Source organism: Poecilia mexicana, unplaced genomic scaffold (genome assembly GCF_051168715.1).
Source record: "Poecilia mexicana isolate PSO_F unplaced genomic scaffold, ASM5116871v1 scaffold_8, whole genome shotgun sequence".
NCBI lineage: Eukaryota > Metazoa > Chordata > Actinopteri > Cyprinodontiformes > Poeciliidae > Poecilia > Poecilia mexicana.
In genome coordinates, this window is record NW_028263377.1 from 23741017 (window position 1) to 23757481 (window position 16465).

The 16465-nt window shown below is 36.8% G+C and overlaps 1 protein-coding gene across 1 annotated transcript in view; it reads right to left on the bottom strand.

Moving 5' to 3' along the window:
• The window catches only part of fam117aa (family with sequence similarity 117 member Aa), a 23984-nt gene extending 7611 nt beyond the window's left edge, over positions 1 to 16373 (bottom strand). Inside the window, exons 1-4 of the mRNA XM_014969652.2 lie at positions 14819 to 16373; positions 11975 to 12120; positions 6544 to 6639; positions 6280 to 6393 (exon numbers count right to left, since the gene is read on the bottom strand). Of these exons, the coding sequence (XP_014825138.1) occupies positions 6280 to 6393; positions 6544 to 6639; positions 11975 to 12120; positions 14819 to 14942 (480 nt within the window). The 5' untranslated portion in view covers positions 14943 to 16373. The remainder of the gene's footprint in view (positions 1 to 6279; positions 6394 to 6543; positions 6640 to 11974; positions 12121 to 14818) is intronic.
• Between the last annotated feature and the right edge of the window lie 92 nt (positions 16374 to 16465).

Here is a 16465-nt window from a genome sequence, read left to right on the forward strand (position 1 = left end):
GGCCTTTGCAGTACAGTTTCAGTTGGACATTTTAGACATATGTAAAAAAAAAAGAGTATCTGAACAATATTTTGTTTGTTTTCTATTTACATAAGAAAACAAAAGGGGGAAATGATAAATTATAAACATAAAACATTTCTGATAAAACATTTCTGATAAATCTTTACATTTAGAACATCTTATAGTCTACTTTCAATTCTAGACAGAAGATTTGGAAAACTTGTGACACCCTGGAATATTTTAGTTTTGGAGAATAGTAACATGCAAAATTGCTTTCAAATTTTTAAATTATATCAACAGGGGGCAGAGAAGAAATAGACTCTAATTCCTAGTCGGTTTATAGATATGGTTAATTATGAATTTATTCATTTGACATTATTTAATGAGCTCTTACAGTGCCTTCCTGCATGACTGAAATACAGAGTTATATAGAAGCTCTTACTAAATTGAAATCGGTAATTTAAAATTGAATGGCTTCAATCAATATCTATGCCATGTTTATTTAAATATTCATGAATTTCCTGCATCACCTCTAATTTTAATTTTATAAAGTTACAGTTGGATGTAATTGTTGTCAGTAAGAAAACTTTGGTTAAAAGTACTATAAAAATTCTACGGAGCCCCTGAGGGGACACGGGCAAAAATTCAGATAAAATGTGAACAACTTTTTAAATTCTAAAAAGAAAACTATACATAAATACAACACTCAGCTGTTTTGAAAAATATCAGGATAATGGTAACACTTTCATATAGATTTGATTACAGTTTTCTTTTTGACCTAAAATTATTAAGGAGATTTTACTGGTTGTCTTAAAGCGTGGCAATTTCACAAAGATGCTTTTGTGTAGAATTGGACACTATTAAATTTATTATTTTACATTGCATTTGAATAACCAATTTCTGAAAAGTGTATGTAGCTGAAATACAAATTTTGTTTGCATGTTTAATGATCTTTGAGAGTTTAATTTTTGAGAGGAGTTGATTCCATAATCGGTTAATTCTGAAACATCTGAGGGTGAATCATCTTAACGCATTTCTATTTTCCTTTCTCCTTGGAGCTCAGAGACTGAGGCAGTGGCCCTTATCTGAGCAGCTCCAGTGACCCTGAGCCTGGCTGAAACAAAAAAAAAAAAAAAGGAAACAAAATAAAGAGCCAATTCTTCATCTACGTCACAAGCTAAAGAAAAGACATTTAATTTATAATTATGTGAGCAAAAGGTGGCATACACTTTTATTTTCTTAATTTACTTTGTGTTTTACTCTAGCAGTTCTGCTTCCTGTGGTCTGACGGACTGTAGGGGCCGGGTTTTTGTAGGGGCCTCCGCTGTTCTTAGCCACTCTGACTTGGACATTTGCACTTTCTACACATGAATTGTGCCATCTTCTGCTGGACTGCTGTCTGAGAGCAAAGACCTACTGGACGATTCTTACACCTTCTACAGAGGTCAGTGAGGCTGGATTGATTTTTCCTGTTGTCACCTGAAGGCGGATTGCAGCTTACAGGAACTCGCATTGGATGTCTGACTGTGATCTCTGAGGGAACACCTGGCTAAAGGACGAGACCCAGGCGTCATTTCTGAGGGTCTCCTATGGCAGAAAAGACCAACAGCTTCTGCCCGACGTGAGACGGAGGTTTGAAAACAATGATTCATCTGCAGTATCTCTCAGTCTCTCCCACACAAGGGGGGCCACATACTTTGTCCAGATTTTTCTGCACAGCGGGACTGAATGCTGCCCTGGACAGATTCTGATGGGGCAAATGGAACATCACATGTAAAGTCGGACTGAGACTCGGAGGCGGTCCTGTCTGTTGCCATGGTTGGTCCTGGGATTTCCCTCAGTCTACAGGTTGGAGACAAAATGGCTGCCAACAAAACTTTGTAGCTCTTAATGATTTTTCTAGAATTTTTGAATTATGTGATGCCACTTTTTCTCACCTTAAGTTTATTTACAGCAAATTCATTATCTACTGCCTTTGCACTCTGACCTCTGCCATTTGATCCCCAGGATAAGTTAACGGTGCAGCAGGGTGTTAGAACTCTCTGCAGTTTACAGAAATATTGTTTGCCTGAATGATTATAACTCTGATTGTCCAACATCTGGCTAATATGTTTCTCTCCTCCAGCATGACAATGATTGAAACAGGATAAAAGTACAGTAAAATTGTTAATTTCCTGATTTACAAAAGCACAACCAACCACACTTCAAATACAAAAGAGGATAGTTTAAGTTCTAGTTGGTTCAAATTACAGTGGCTTCAAATATAAGGACTATTATTTCAAGTTATGATTTAAGTTTATTTGGAATCTATTTCAAATCTTAGGAAAATCTACTCTTTGGAAAATTACTCAACAAAATTATGGGTTTACTGCACATTCTTTCGATCAACTGTTAAATTCTTTCACTGAGGTGTAAACACCCTGGTTAAATTACGTCCAACTGTTACAGTTAGCAATGAAAGCAAATTTGGGCTAAATGATTTTCGTGGGTTTCTTAGGAGTTTCTGTACCGAAACACAATACAGTGTTCCAATACAGAAACAGGGGGAGATGCATGGAATTACTCTATTCAAGCAAATTCTGAGTTAATCTAATCTATTGAGAAATTTTTCAGTTTTGGGCTTCAGCAAAATATAAAAGAGGCTAAATCAAAATTCACAAATGTTTTAATTACTCGAATGAGTTTCTAAAGTAATACTGAATATTCTGAATTGAATACATGAAAATTAACAATGATGTCAAGATTTTAAATTATTTGATTGCTGCTTCTCTCTTGCTATAATTCAAAATTATTTGTTTAACCAAGTCATGCAGAAAGGTCTAACCTGAACATCATATCAGTTAATAAATCTAGTTGTATCAAATTTCTCCCCAAAACTGCCAAAAACATTGATGAATATGATAAACACTACAAAGGAGTGTAATTCAGTTAAATACATATTTCACAGATGGGTTTTCAAAAGAACCAGTTGTTCAAAGGTTAAAATTGTTGAACTTATGGGATTTAAAATCATGATGAGAATAAAATAAGTCAGTTAAATATGGAGTGACAGGGTTAACTTTATCCTTGTAAAAAAAAAACAGGCTAATCATTCTATGATGCTTAAAATGGGAAGAAAATATGAGGATTCAAATTAAATTGGTCTAAATTGGGATTTACAAATGAGCAATTATGGAACTGCTTAAAGGGGGTCAAAAGGATTGACAGAATAAAAAAGAATCTAGTTCTATGTGAAATTGTTGATCCAATGCCTAAACATTTCTCATAATCATAATTTACAGTTTTTGGTCTGAGACAAAATAGGGTTGTCTTTTATTACACGAATGCAAAATAGTACAAGGGATCTTAATTCAACACGTATCATAAACTTTTCACACTATTGATGATATTTTACAAGCCTTTAGTGTAGAGGGTTACTTCTTGTTAAATGAGGACTATATGATTGAAGTTAATTAAAATAACAAAAGCAAAAGATTTATATATGGTTTAAGATTTCTGGTAAAGTTTCTATTAGGGATAAATTTTATATACATTTCAAATGATATTTCTTTGATAAAACATGACTGGGCAGTTTTGTACATTTATTTAATAATCTGATCTTTTACATGATTTTTGTTTGGTTTCTGACTTTGTCTGATCCTATGAATATGCCAACATTTAAAACAAACAATGTTATTCTTGAAGGTTGAAATGTGTTACTTAATTTAAACATTTCTTTTGCTATTAGTAAGAGGAGAACTGAAATAATAAATGTTACTGATATATTGATGCTTTATTGGCTTAGTATAAAAAAAACTAAAAAAATACTTGATCTTCAGCTTCAAGGAGAAGCCTTTAAATAAAAAACAAAAACAAAATGACATATTTACTAATCAGATGATGGCCAATCTTAAAGAACCTTCCTTGCTCTCCTCATCACCTGTGGATGCTGCTGTTCCCTGCCTGAGGTCCTTGGCTGTCCACTGCATCACTTCCAACACAGAGAAGGGCAGCGGTACCAATAGAACCCCACCTGCCTATCAGATGTTTTCCCAGAACCGAAAGACGAACGTTGACCTCCAGCTTTCTATAGTATAAGGGCAGTACTAGTATCTAGTGACAAAACAAGATTTTTTCATTCACTTTAATGTTCTTTATATAATCCATTGATTTCGCTTTTTGTTTTGTTTTTTTTTCTGTTGCAGAATGAAGTCCAATCCTTTCTGGGTGTGCCGGGGTGTGAGACTGTGGGCGCCTTCCACGATTGGTGGACCGAGTTAAAGCCGAAACGCCACACTGAAGCCTTCCAGGCACTGTCGGGGTTTCCCCAACGGCCGCGCCGGCTCTACATCTGGACACACGCAGAAACTGATTTGACGTTGAAAGGTCTCGTTATAGAGAGACTGCAGTGATTTGATTTCATTACAATGATTAAAGTTTAATCAGAAAACATTTTTTACTTACTTTTAATCCTAGTTTAATCATGCCAGTGTATTTTGAGTGTACTGCCTTTAATCCTGATTTACTTTATTGATTTGATGTTTTATGAATGTGTTCATTGTTCTGTGCCTTTCAATACTCAGACTTCTGGGCTTTTCTTACCATTTCATTTTGTTTAACATTGCATCCTTTCTGTAGTTCATTAACTTTTAAATATTACATAGAAATTTCAGTAAGTTTGGTTTCTAAAACAAACAAATTGTTTTACTCATTACTCATTATCGCTTTATTGACTTTAAAGGATAGTACCTTAACATTTCTAAGTTTACTTTATTAAGTTTTAAGTAAAATCTACCTTTTAGTCATTTTACAATACTAACCTAACACTTTATTCATTTTTGCATTTTATTAAGTTTTAAAATAATCATCCTACAATTCTATTCAATTTACATTTTGGTTAACTCTAATAACTTAGTGAATATAATTTTAATACTTTTTTACTTTAAAGATGACAATTAGATCCTCCTAACACTTCACCCATTTTATATTTTCATAAAAATTAACATTTATTCTTTTTAACTTGGATTACAAAAATATATAAGAACTAACACAAAAAATTTCAGACTTTGTTCTTTAATAGTTCATCACCCTTCTATGGCATGACGTTGACCTGAGGTAACAAAAGAAATAATAAATAACAAGCAACATAAAGGTAATAATAATATTTGGTTCCAGAAAATGTAATGGTCCGACTTTATGATTAATGTGTAATTACAGATGATGAAGCTCTCACAAGTCTGCAGGAAAATATTTTCTTCAACAAAAAAAAACAAAAAAACAAAACAGTCATGCCATGGTGGGTTGGCTTATGTTCCTCCAAATTTAACACTCTAACATCCTTTAACAATTTTATTTCTTTACATGTTCTTCATTAGACTGTAAGAGGGACATTGTGGTTTCGATCCACCGCCTAAGAGGCATAGGGGTGCCCTGTCCGTTTTTACCCCCAAAATTGAAATGAAATGAAATGAGATGAAATGACATGAATGAAAGACAACATCAATGACTGAAATGATCAAATGTATGTCAAGATCTGTAAAAGCCTCGGGGGATGTTTTCCGGAAGGGACAGTGTCTACTCTAGGGTTTGTTTTCTCCTTTTTGGGCTCTTTTAGAGCCCAACAGGGGGTGTTGAGATTAGTAAATTAGTTAAATCATTATGATTACTATTATGTGTTGAGATGCTTTACCAAGGCCGAGAAAGAGTCACACGCTGTTAGACAAAGGGCCCATAGTAAAGAGTTACATTTTTGATTCTGTTAGACACCAAGCATATTTCTCACGAGAAACAGAAACTTATCAGGCCACAGAGACATGGTGTGATTTCAGGGAGTGTCTTCAGTTCATATAATCAGCTGCCCTCCTCTTTCTCCTCAGACGCTGCACAGACTTTTTTAGAAACTCTTCTCGGATGTAATGGTAAAGTGTCTCCTTTCAGCGCTGAAAGTTAATAAAATAAGTAAAGTCTGAATGCTTTTCTTGGCTGATTTTATGCTCCGTGTGTCAATACAAATTATGATTCATCGATTGAGACTCTCGTTCTCAACAACATCCAGAAACCACTTACTGCATTCTTGTTGGTTGTGCAGGCGGCTCCACTTCTGCTTTTCAAAGATCTACTGTTCTATAATTGGGCATCTGTTTGTAGTCATTTTCACATGCAAACGATAAACGTTTAATTGGGGGCATGGCCAGCTGCAGGTTACTTGGATTTAAAGGGACAGGAGGCTCTAAAACAGCTCATTCTGAATACATTTGTGCTTAAACATAAACTAACATACATTTTGTAATAATAACGCACCTGAGTGACACCTGCCGCCTGTCCTGCCGGCAACGCGCCGTGGAGGAGCTCATATCCTGCAGAGGGAGGAGCGTTCCTGGAGCGTTTCTGCAGATGGTGCCTCAGTTTGGCCACCTGAGGGCAGAAAGGAGATCAAACTGATTTAGGATCCAGTTTGACTGACTCTGAAAGGGAAGGGTTACGACTTTCCCCTCGGGTGCTGTTAATATTTCAGGTTAAAAGCGTGAAAAGGGCTGTTTTAAACTTTATTAGTTAAGTACTTGCCTCCTTCAAGTGCTCTGCACTTCCCCAAGATGCTGAGCGCTTGTGCCCACCCACACTCCTCCTTCCCCGGGTCTCCTCTGTCCAGGAACACGGAGTCTTTAAAAACACACACAGTCAGATGAACAAAGAGTCCAGTGTGTCGTCTCTCACACTCTTGAGGGGGGATAACGCGGATCAAAGCAGGGGTCAGCAGGTTTGACCTCTGAGAGGAACTCTACGTTTTCTGCTGAGCCAGCAAACGGCCACCAGCTCTACGCCTTTGGGAGACGCTGAGACCCACAGCTGCCTCACACACCTGTCACACAACAGCCGTACAGAGGAAAGTGACAAGAAACCACTATGAGCTGCAAAAACAGCCCCACTTTCACAAACACGCACTGCAAAAACACAAAACCTTACCCAGTGTTGTCGGTGAGACAAAACCAACTTCCAAGTAACTTTTTAGGAAGCTGCAGGAGTTTGTTTTAAGTCAAGAATTCCTTAATATTGAAGAAAAATATTACGTTCCGCTGGCCTCGTTACCTAGCAACCACAGCCAAGCACAGCCCGTTACCTAGCAACACAGGTCTAGTTCCACTGGCAGATTAATTCACTCATATGAAGGGAAAATGTCTTTTATAAGTGGAGTAATCTACCAATGGAACTGCTACTTTTTAAACAATATGAAGGACTTACTGACTTAAAACAAGCATCTAAACCTTCTTGAAAAGTTACTTTTAAAGTAGTTTTGTCTTAATTCAAGTTTACTAAGATATTTGCACTAGAAACTAAAAAAAAATGCTTGGTAAGATTTTGTGTTTTTGCAATGAAATTGACAAAAAGACATTGTGAGCTGCAAAAACACAAAATCATACCAAGCATTTTTGTCCAGTTTCTAGTGTAAATATCTTATATAAAGTGTACTTAAACAAAACAGACTTACAGGTAACTTTTAGCAAGATATAGGATACTTTTTTTAGTATATAATTCCTTAATATCCATGAAAAAGTGCTACATCCAATGGAAGATTATTTCACTCATGAAAATGTATTTGTTATAAGTAAAGGTAGTATTTTTTCATCAATATTAAAGAATTGTTTACTTGGAAAAAAATCCTTTATCTGGCCAAAAAGTTAGTTATAATTTAGTTTAAGTGTCCAATATATTTGAACTAGAAACTAGACCAAAAATACTTGGTCAGGTTTTGCATCTTTGCACCTTCACTGCAAAAAAAACTAAATTTTACCAAGTATTTTTAGTCTAGTTTCTACTACAAACATTTTTGTACACTGGCAGATTATTTCACTTTTAATATGGGAAAAATCTGCTAGAACTAGTAATTTTTTAGTCAATATTATCTAATTATTTACTTAAGTCAAGTGTACTGAGACATTTTGAGTAGAAACTAGACCAAAGATACTTGGTAAGACAAACAGATGAGAAACTCCAAACCTCACACCCAAACACAAACTCGTTGCTTCGTTGCACTTAAACTCACATGCTAACCTTATTTTCCCCAAAAACAAGCAAACATTAAAGTTTCACTTCTTCTTTTTCAGTCACCCTCCATACCGATTTCTTCACATTCACTTTTGATCGTCTGCCAGCTGCAGCCTGGTCGATCCCTCTGAGCTGCTGGTTCTGGACGTCCATCCCGACCGGGTTCTGGGTTGGACCGGCTACGCTAAAGCTTTGGTTTCTCATCGATCCGGTTCCCAAACAACCCGCCCCACTCTGTGGGCTCCATTATACTCATCAGCTAACTTCCTTTCCCTCAGAAATACAACCTCATCTCAAAGTATCACCTTCAAAACGCCACAGAAAAGTTTCCGCCTGCAGGAAAAAACGCATATCATGTCCAGCAGGCTAAATAGGTCAGAATACAGCATGGGTGAGTCATTCAGTGACACGGGAATAAAGTTACAGCTTCCAAACCGCCCCCCGTCCTCCATGTAATCATCCAGATCCAACATCCCACCCTTCCCATAACATGAGCAGGGCATCATGGGACACCAACCTATAAAAAGACCGAAAATGTAGACGAGAATGTGGCCTGCATGGCTAATGTTTCATCTAAACGGAGCAGAGCAGCGACTTACATCTGTGATCAAAATGATTTTATTAGGTTCTCAAATGATTTAGATCTAAATAAAGAGGAGTTTATGACTACAAGGCCTTAAAATAGGCAACAAATAACCAGCTTTCCAACTTCAGGTTTGATAGAGCACTGCAAAAAAACAAAACGTTACCAAGTCTAATTTAGTCCAAATATATTAGTACACCTGAAATAAGACAAAACTAACTTATGAGTAACATTTAGGAAAATATCAGAGTTTGTTTTAGGTAAATAATTATAGTTCTATTGTTAGATAATTTCACTTATAACATGGGAAAAATGTCTTGTTATGAGGTAAATAAGTAGGGGTGCACCGATTTATCGGTGCCGATTTCCTTAATTTTGGGAGATCGGTGATTGGCCGGTTTTTACATATGAAGCCGATCTTATCCAACTATCTTATCTAACTTGGCAAATGTGTAATGTGTCCTCTTTTAGTCTCCGGTGAGAAAAGTTTGACTAACAGTCATGTCTCCATATTATCACTAGTGATCCCACTGTTGCCAACTCCACAACTTCCTTGCTATCCTGAGCAACATTTCAGACAAAACAAATTGGTATCGGCCAAAATCGGAATCGGCAGCTTAAGCTTTTTAAAATATTAGTAATTGGCGATCAGCCAGAAAACTGCAATCAGTGCACCTCTATAAATAATCTTTACATTTTCAGCAATAGTAAGGAATTACTTACTTTCAACAAGCCTCTATAGCTTCCTAAAACATTATTAAGTTAGTTTTGTCTTATTTTCAAACTAAAATATTTGTGCTAGAAGCTAAACCAAAAATACTGAGTAAGATTTTGTGTTTTTACAGTGTTGTGGATCAATTTGATGAAAAACTGCTGGACTTTTACATCAACATTAAGAAAGTGTTGGCTTAAAACATGCTCCTATTTCTGGCTGGAGAGTTGCATGTAAGTTAGTTTTGTCTTATTTCAAGTTTAATCAGATATTTTAACTAAATTAGACCAAAAAACTTTATGTTTTTGCAGTGAAACAATGCGAGTTGCAAAAACACAAAATCTTACCAAGTATTTTTTTTTCTTTTTCTCATTCAAACATCTTATTACACTTGAAATAAAACAAAACTAACTTATAAAGAACTTTTCAGCAATATATATGAGCTTGTTTTAAGTCAATATATCCTTAATCTTGATGAAAAAGTAAATGTTGCACTTGCAGATTATTTAACTTATAACAATAAATTTTTCCCATAATAAAAGGGAAATAATCCACCTATGAAACCAGAACATTTTCATCAATACTCAGGAATTATTTTCTTAAAACAAGGCTCTACTTCTTGCTGAAAAGTTAGTTCTAAGTTAGTTTTGTCTTATTTCAAGTCTACTAAGATATTTACACAATTAAAATTAAATTAAATCAGATAAAAAACTTGATATTTGCAATAACAAATGGGTGAAACTAACTTTTTTTTATGAATTCAAAGCAGCAAGATGCAATATTTAGCTAACATTATAGTTTTGATGACAAACTTCTCGGCTGAAATTCCCTCCACATGTGGAAATCTGAACTCGTTTACGCTGCCTTCAGCGTGTGTGTGTGTGTGTGTGTGTGCGTGTGTGTGTGTGTGTGTGTGTGTGTGTGTGTGTGTGTGTGTGTGTGTGTGTGTGTGTGTGTGTGTGTGTGTGTGTGTGTGAATGAACGAATGGGAAACACATGTAAAGAGTTCTGCATTGTCCGTCTAAGGTTACAATGACCTAAATAGGCTGCTGGGCTTTAATCATTCATAAATAAAGTGTCTCTAAATAGGTAAAAAATTAGTTTATTTTGCACTTTTACAAAGATTTCACTAATAATTAGCCAAATATTTGCAGAAATATTCAGAAGTTCCGACTCTTTTCTAGTGTTTCAACACGTATCAGTGAATGTTAGTGATATTTCTGGTTAGTTTAGTGTAATCACAGGGCTGTAAAGCCGACTGACGTAAAGCAGAGGGCTGGTGGGGAGCCAGGGGGATGGGGCGAGGTCAGGAGGGGTCGTTCCCTCACAATGCAGGCAAAGCGGGTTCATGCGGGCCTTAAACTGTGTCAGCAGCCAGGGCGAAGATGATGCTACGTCTTTGTGCACCAGATACAGTGGAGGGGCGGCGGAGGGGAAGCAGCAGTTTGAGGAAGAACAAAAACGACTATTTCCAGTTGGCTGCTTTCCAGCCGCTGCATCAAACTGGAGCCCAGACACCTGCAGATCTCTGGGTTTCAGCAACACAGCCTGGAGCCGCGGCGTTCCGCAGCAGGTTTCATCTGATCAGACACGTTCAGCTCCGGGCAGGAAACCAGCAAGACGGACAAAAACATTACATTTTTCATCACAGATCAGATTTTAATTGATTTATTTACTTTGTTTTTGGTTGCTTTCTCATCTACGACAGAGTATTAGGGCCACAATGAGAAATTAAAAAATAAAATTATGGGAATAAAGTCAGAATGTTATGAGAATACAGCATGTTGAGACTTTATTCTTGCTATATTACTGACTTTATTCTAGTAACATTATGACTTTATTCTAGTAATATTTTTACTTGATTTTAGTAATTTTCTTGACTTTATTCTCATAATATTATTGATTTTATTCTGGTAATATTCTGATGACTTTATTCTAGTAAAATTATGACATTATTCTTGTATTTTTATTTATTCTCATCATTTTATTTTTTAAATTTGTTATTTTTTTCTTAGTATAGTCCTAATACTGTCTTTCTGTTCTAAAAACTAAATTACAGAAAATATTTTCAAAAAGTGGCTTTTATTTCAATCATCCTTTCTGTAAGTCTAACTACAGTGTTTTAGTCTATGAGAAATGTTGATTAATTATGAAAATACATTCATAATATTTTACCAAAAAAAGTATTTAAATTCAGAGAAAAAGCTTGATTTAATGAGAAAAGAGCTTTTGGAGTTATTAAGATCAGTTCATGTGATTCTTTCTTCAAAACAGATTAAAATCCACCCACTGATAATAATTTTACACTAATTTGTTCTCAAGTTCTCATAAACTTACAACTTTATTCTGGTAATATTACAACTTTATTCCTTCAATATTATTACTTTAATCTTGAGATTAATTTTTTTTTTATCATAGCTTGGTCCTAATTTTGCATTGAGGATTTGACCTGAAGTCCAAATAAACAGAAACCGTAAAACAAGATGGCCGCCAACACTCTGAACTATGGAAACCCAAAGGAACATTAGTGAGAAAAATCCAGCTTTTCCACAGATTAAATCTTAAAATACCCCAAGTTTCAATTTGCCCTAATCCCTCAGCACTTGTGCTGAAACCTGGTTGCTAATTGGAGGGTTTCAGGGTAAAATGGAGTTTACCTGAGTGGCTTTGTCGTTGATGCAGGTGGCCCCAGTGGCCTCTGCCTCTCTGGGCCACTGGCCCTGCAGATACGGTCCGACGATCGTATCCAGAGAAAGAGTTCGGCGGATTGTGGGCCTCGGCGGGCGAGCGGTGGTTTTATCAACTTTGGAAACAGAAAAAAACATAAACAATAAATGAGTGATGAAGTTTCAGTTGGTGACGGATGAACACGAAGTGGTGCATGACTGTGGAAAGAGGATTTTCATCTGTATTCAGCCTGTTTTACTTAAAATAAAAATACCTGTTATTTTTATTTTTTGTTAGAAGCGTCCATGTTTAATTTTATTTTAAAGGCTTCTTTTAACAGGCTAGGATAAGTTTTTGATCTATGCAAAACCTTCATTACATTTTTTTTATAAATCATTCTTAAATAATGAGATTTTAGTTTGTTTGGTTCTATTTCGAAAGTTAGCTATTTTAGGGCATCTTGTCACTTTACATCCAAATGATCTGCAGCTGGCCACGCCCCCAAACTCAATATTTACATTCGCACATGAAAATGACTACAAACAGAAACGCAATTATACAACCATACATATTTGAAAAGCAAAAGTGGTGCCTCCTGCACAACCAACAAGAACATAGCAAATGGTTTCTGGGTGGTAAGCGAACAGCAAAATACTTGTCTTTTCCAGTAGCCATTGTACAGCGCATACAGTGGTAAAACAAAGATCCCCAAAACCAAAAAGTTGCTACCACTGGTTTTACTGTCAAATTGTCAACATAAAGCGCTAAATCTTAAATGCATGAGTGATACATAAAAGAAAAAGGGATGGAGTGATTTGCTACTAATTATCAACTCTGCAACAACTAGATAACAAGGTCAGGAAAAGGTTTTAGTTTTTTTTAAATTGTGAGAGAGCGAGAAGTAGGTCAGGTATGCTAGCTTGACTTTGACAATCTTAACATGTAGATGTGCTGCAGAATTCGGTTCAATTAAAAAAAATAAGGAGACCCACCAAATTAAATTAGACTGAATTTACCACGACTGTGTTCAGATGATTATCGCAAAATAAATAAACATCAAGCATGAAAACTTAAAACTGTAACGGACTGAACGTTCTGTTCTTCGTGTGGGAAATGTTTGAGGGGTTTTTAAAGCGATAACTTTACAAGAATAAATTCATAAAACTACAAGAATAAAACTATAACATTGCAAGGTTAAGGTTGTAATAGTATGGGAATAAAGTCGTGATATTACGAGAACTCCGCCATGAAAAAGCAGTTTTACAGCTGCGATAAACAGAGGAACGTTGAGCTTTTTATGAAGTTGTACTTTGGTATCAGTTTTACAAAAAAGGAAATACTTAATCTGCTAATATTAGTATCAGATTATTATCAGTAACACTCCTGCTACTGTTAATAATCTGATACTGACGTGTTTACTACGACTTTATTCTGGTATTTTAAGACTCTCACCACAAGCTGATAGGTTATTTCCCACCAACCTGTAAGCAAATCCACATTATGCTGTCTTTTACTGTGGAGACAGAAAGAATAAATAACATGCAGATGTGAATTTCATGGACCTAGTTAAAGTAACAGGAACTCTGAGGGAAACAAAGAGGCCTTTAAAAGAGCTGCTGCTGCTGCTGCTGCTATATTAGCATTGATAACTCCAGCAGGTCACAGTGCAAAGGGGCATTCGAGTGTCCAAATAACGTCATGAGAGGAAAGTTATGTTTCAGGGTTAGTAACCTCCTTTTGTTGACATAGCTTTCTCAGAGAGTGTTGAAAATCTAATTTTAAGCCAACAAGCCAAGTGAAACTGAAGCTCCTCCTGTTAGGATTATGACAAGAATGGGACATTTTCCCCTTTCTGTCAATCAAGCACTGCAAAAATACCAACTTTTCCCAAGTAATTCTGGTCCATGTTTTAATGCAAATATCTTAGTGCACTTGAAATAAGATAAAACTAACTTATAGGAAACTCTTCAGTAAAACATAGGAGCTTGGTTTGAGTCAATAATTTGTTAATATTGATTTTAAAAAAGTCTTAATTCGCCAATGGAGCTGGTGCTTTTTCATCAATATTAAGGAATTATTTACTTAAAACAAGCTGCTATGTCTTCCTGTAAAGTTACTCATAAGTTAATTTTGTCTTATTTCAAGTGCACTAAGACATTTGCACTAAACTAAACCAAAATTTCTTGTGTTTTTACAGTGTAGAGAAAGCTTGCAACTAACAATTATTTCAGTGATTATTTGATTGTTTACACTGATGATTAATCAATCATTTGGATTTAAAACGAAAAACTAATTTGTAAACACTGATATATATCAAATCTATTTTGCTGCATTTTCTTCTTGTTAAAAGATACAATAATTCTGCATATACCTGTGTGTGTGTGTGTGTGACGGGAAGTTTTAATTTTAATTTCGGCGTCTTTACTAAGTTATTATTGATTATTTCAATAATCAGTTAATCGTTTCAGCCCCACTTGTCTCATATAGAACACATCAGGGTCACCTTTCCTAATTGCTTTAATGTTTTTAAGTCATTGTTTATTTAAGATAATATCTTCCTTCTATGCATACGTGTTTGATGACATCACAAATGATCGGTGTTTCTTCGAATACATCGATTCTTGTTTTTTGTCTAACTACTAACTAAACTCTGCTTGTTGTCATTAATTGCTTTAGTTACATGAAAAGTAAACATATTTCCTAATCATGCAAAAATATGAAGGTTCCGTTTTGCAATTGCGAAGCAGAAATGTCACATTTATAAAGCAACTGGAAACTAGCTGTAGTGTCTCTGCGGTGCGTGGAAGTGACCCCCGCCTGCTGCGTGTATTTACCCGCTTTGGGCTCTCTGCACAGGGGAGCGGAGCCTCTCTGGAGCTGGAACGGGACGGTGGCTCGGAGGGGCTGCAGGCTGAGGTTGCTGCATCCCCGGGGCGCTCCTCCACTCCGACCCGACATGCCCACCCGGCCCTCCTCCCGCCCCGCACGTACCCACTTATGAAAACACACTTTTACTGACTTCAAAGTTCCCGTCGTTGCTCCGTTTTTCAATCAGTGCCTCCGAGTCGCTGGACGCACAAGCTGCAGGAGTTTCTGCTGTGTACTTTAAACAGAAGTATAATCCGAGTGAAATCCGCAGTCTAATCCCGTGTGAATTATCTCATAAATGATGCGATCGCCTCACATTTCGTGGTTCCCTTCTCTGCAGAGTGACAACCTGTGCGACTAAGTCGTGTGGCATTTTATTTCTATTTCAAGCGGATCTGGTTGGTCGCTCCAGAATATTTCTGAACGCCTATTGGGCGTCACATCCATCTGTCTTCTTGAAGGAGAGCAAAACTCCTCCACCCCCCATCACCTCCAAAAAGACAAAAAAAAAAAAATCCCACCCACTTTGTTAAGATTTCTGTTCTGCTTTGCAGGGCATGGGGCCATCCATCCCCTCCTCCATTTAAACCCAGACCTTACAGGAGTTCACAGTGGCCTCACATTGTCCTTATATTTTACATACCGTAATACTTTTAAGCAAAAAAATCTTGAGTTATTGCACATTTATACATCTATACATAACTTCTAGTTAACAGTCTGGACTTTCTCCCATTTACTTTGATTCCCTGCGGTAAAATTTCTTTTTCTTTTTTTTAAGGTTTTGTCAGCTCTAGCTGTATTTATTTAGCAGTTACCATACCAGAAAGTGGGTTGTGAGAAAGGGGGAAGAAAAGAAAGGTCTGAAAGGTAATCGGGCTGGGACTCGAACCCGTGACTGCCGGTCGAGGACTTAGGGTGTGTTCAGACTGCAGCCTGAAGTGACTCAATTCCAATTTTTTGGCAATTCCGATTTTTTTGCCGGGGCCGTTCACACTGCCAGTAAATGCGACTTGTATGCGTTCTGCAGTGTAAACGGGCAAACAACCTGAAAGTGTCCCGCATGCGCAGCAGAGGGCGCAATAGCGTCAGCGTTCTCAGTGTTCTGCCAACCGCCATAAAAAGAAGAAGTGCTCAGTGTTTGCAAGTAAACATGGAGGCTAACGGTGGAGTTTAGCTTACATATTTGAAGTTGTTATCCGGCCGGAGCAACATATTAACTTAATCCTCATATAATCTGTCATGGTTGTTGTTTTTCTTCCCGGTTGCGCGTATCAGGACGCAGAATAGTGAGATTTGTTGAGAATCAGTGACGTTCAGTTCGGATGAAGGCGACCTGAACGTTAGGTCGCATTTGAATCGGATACGTATCGGATATGGGTCACATTCGAAAAAGAATCCGACCTGTGCTGTTCACACTGCCATGAAAAGATCGGATACAGGTCGCATTATGTCAAAAAAATCGGAATTGAGTCACTTCAGGCTGCAGTGTGAACGCACCCTTAAAGACCGCTTCCGGTAGAATTTCTATCCAGCCAATCAGCGAACAGATGTGGAAGTTGTGAACGTTGACGTCGAATTCCTGCGCTGTTTTGGAATCGTAGTCAACGTGTCGG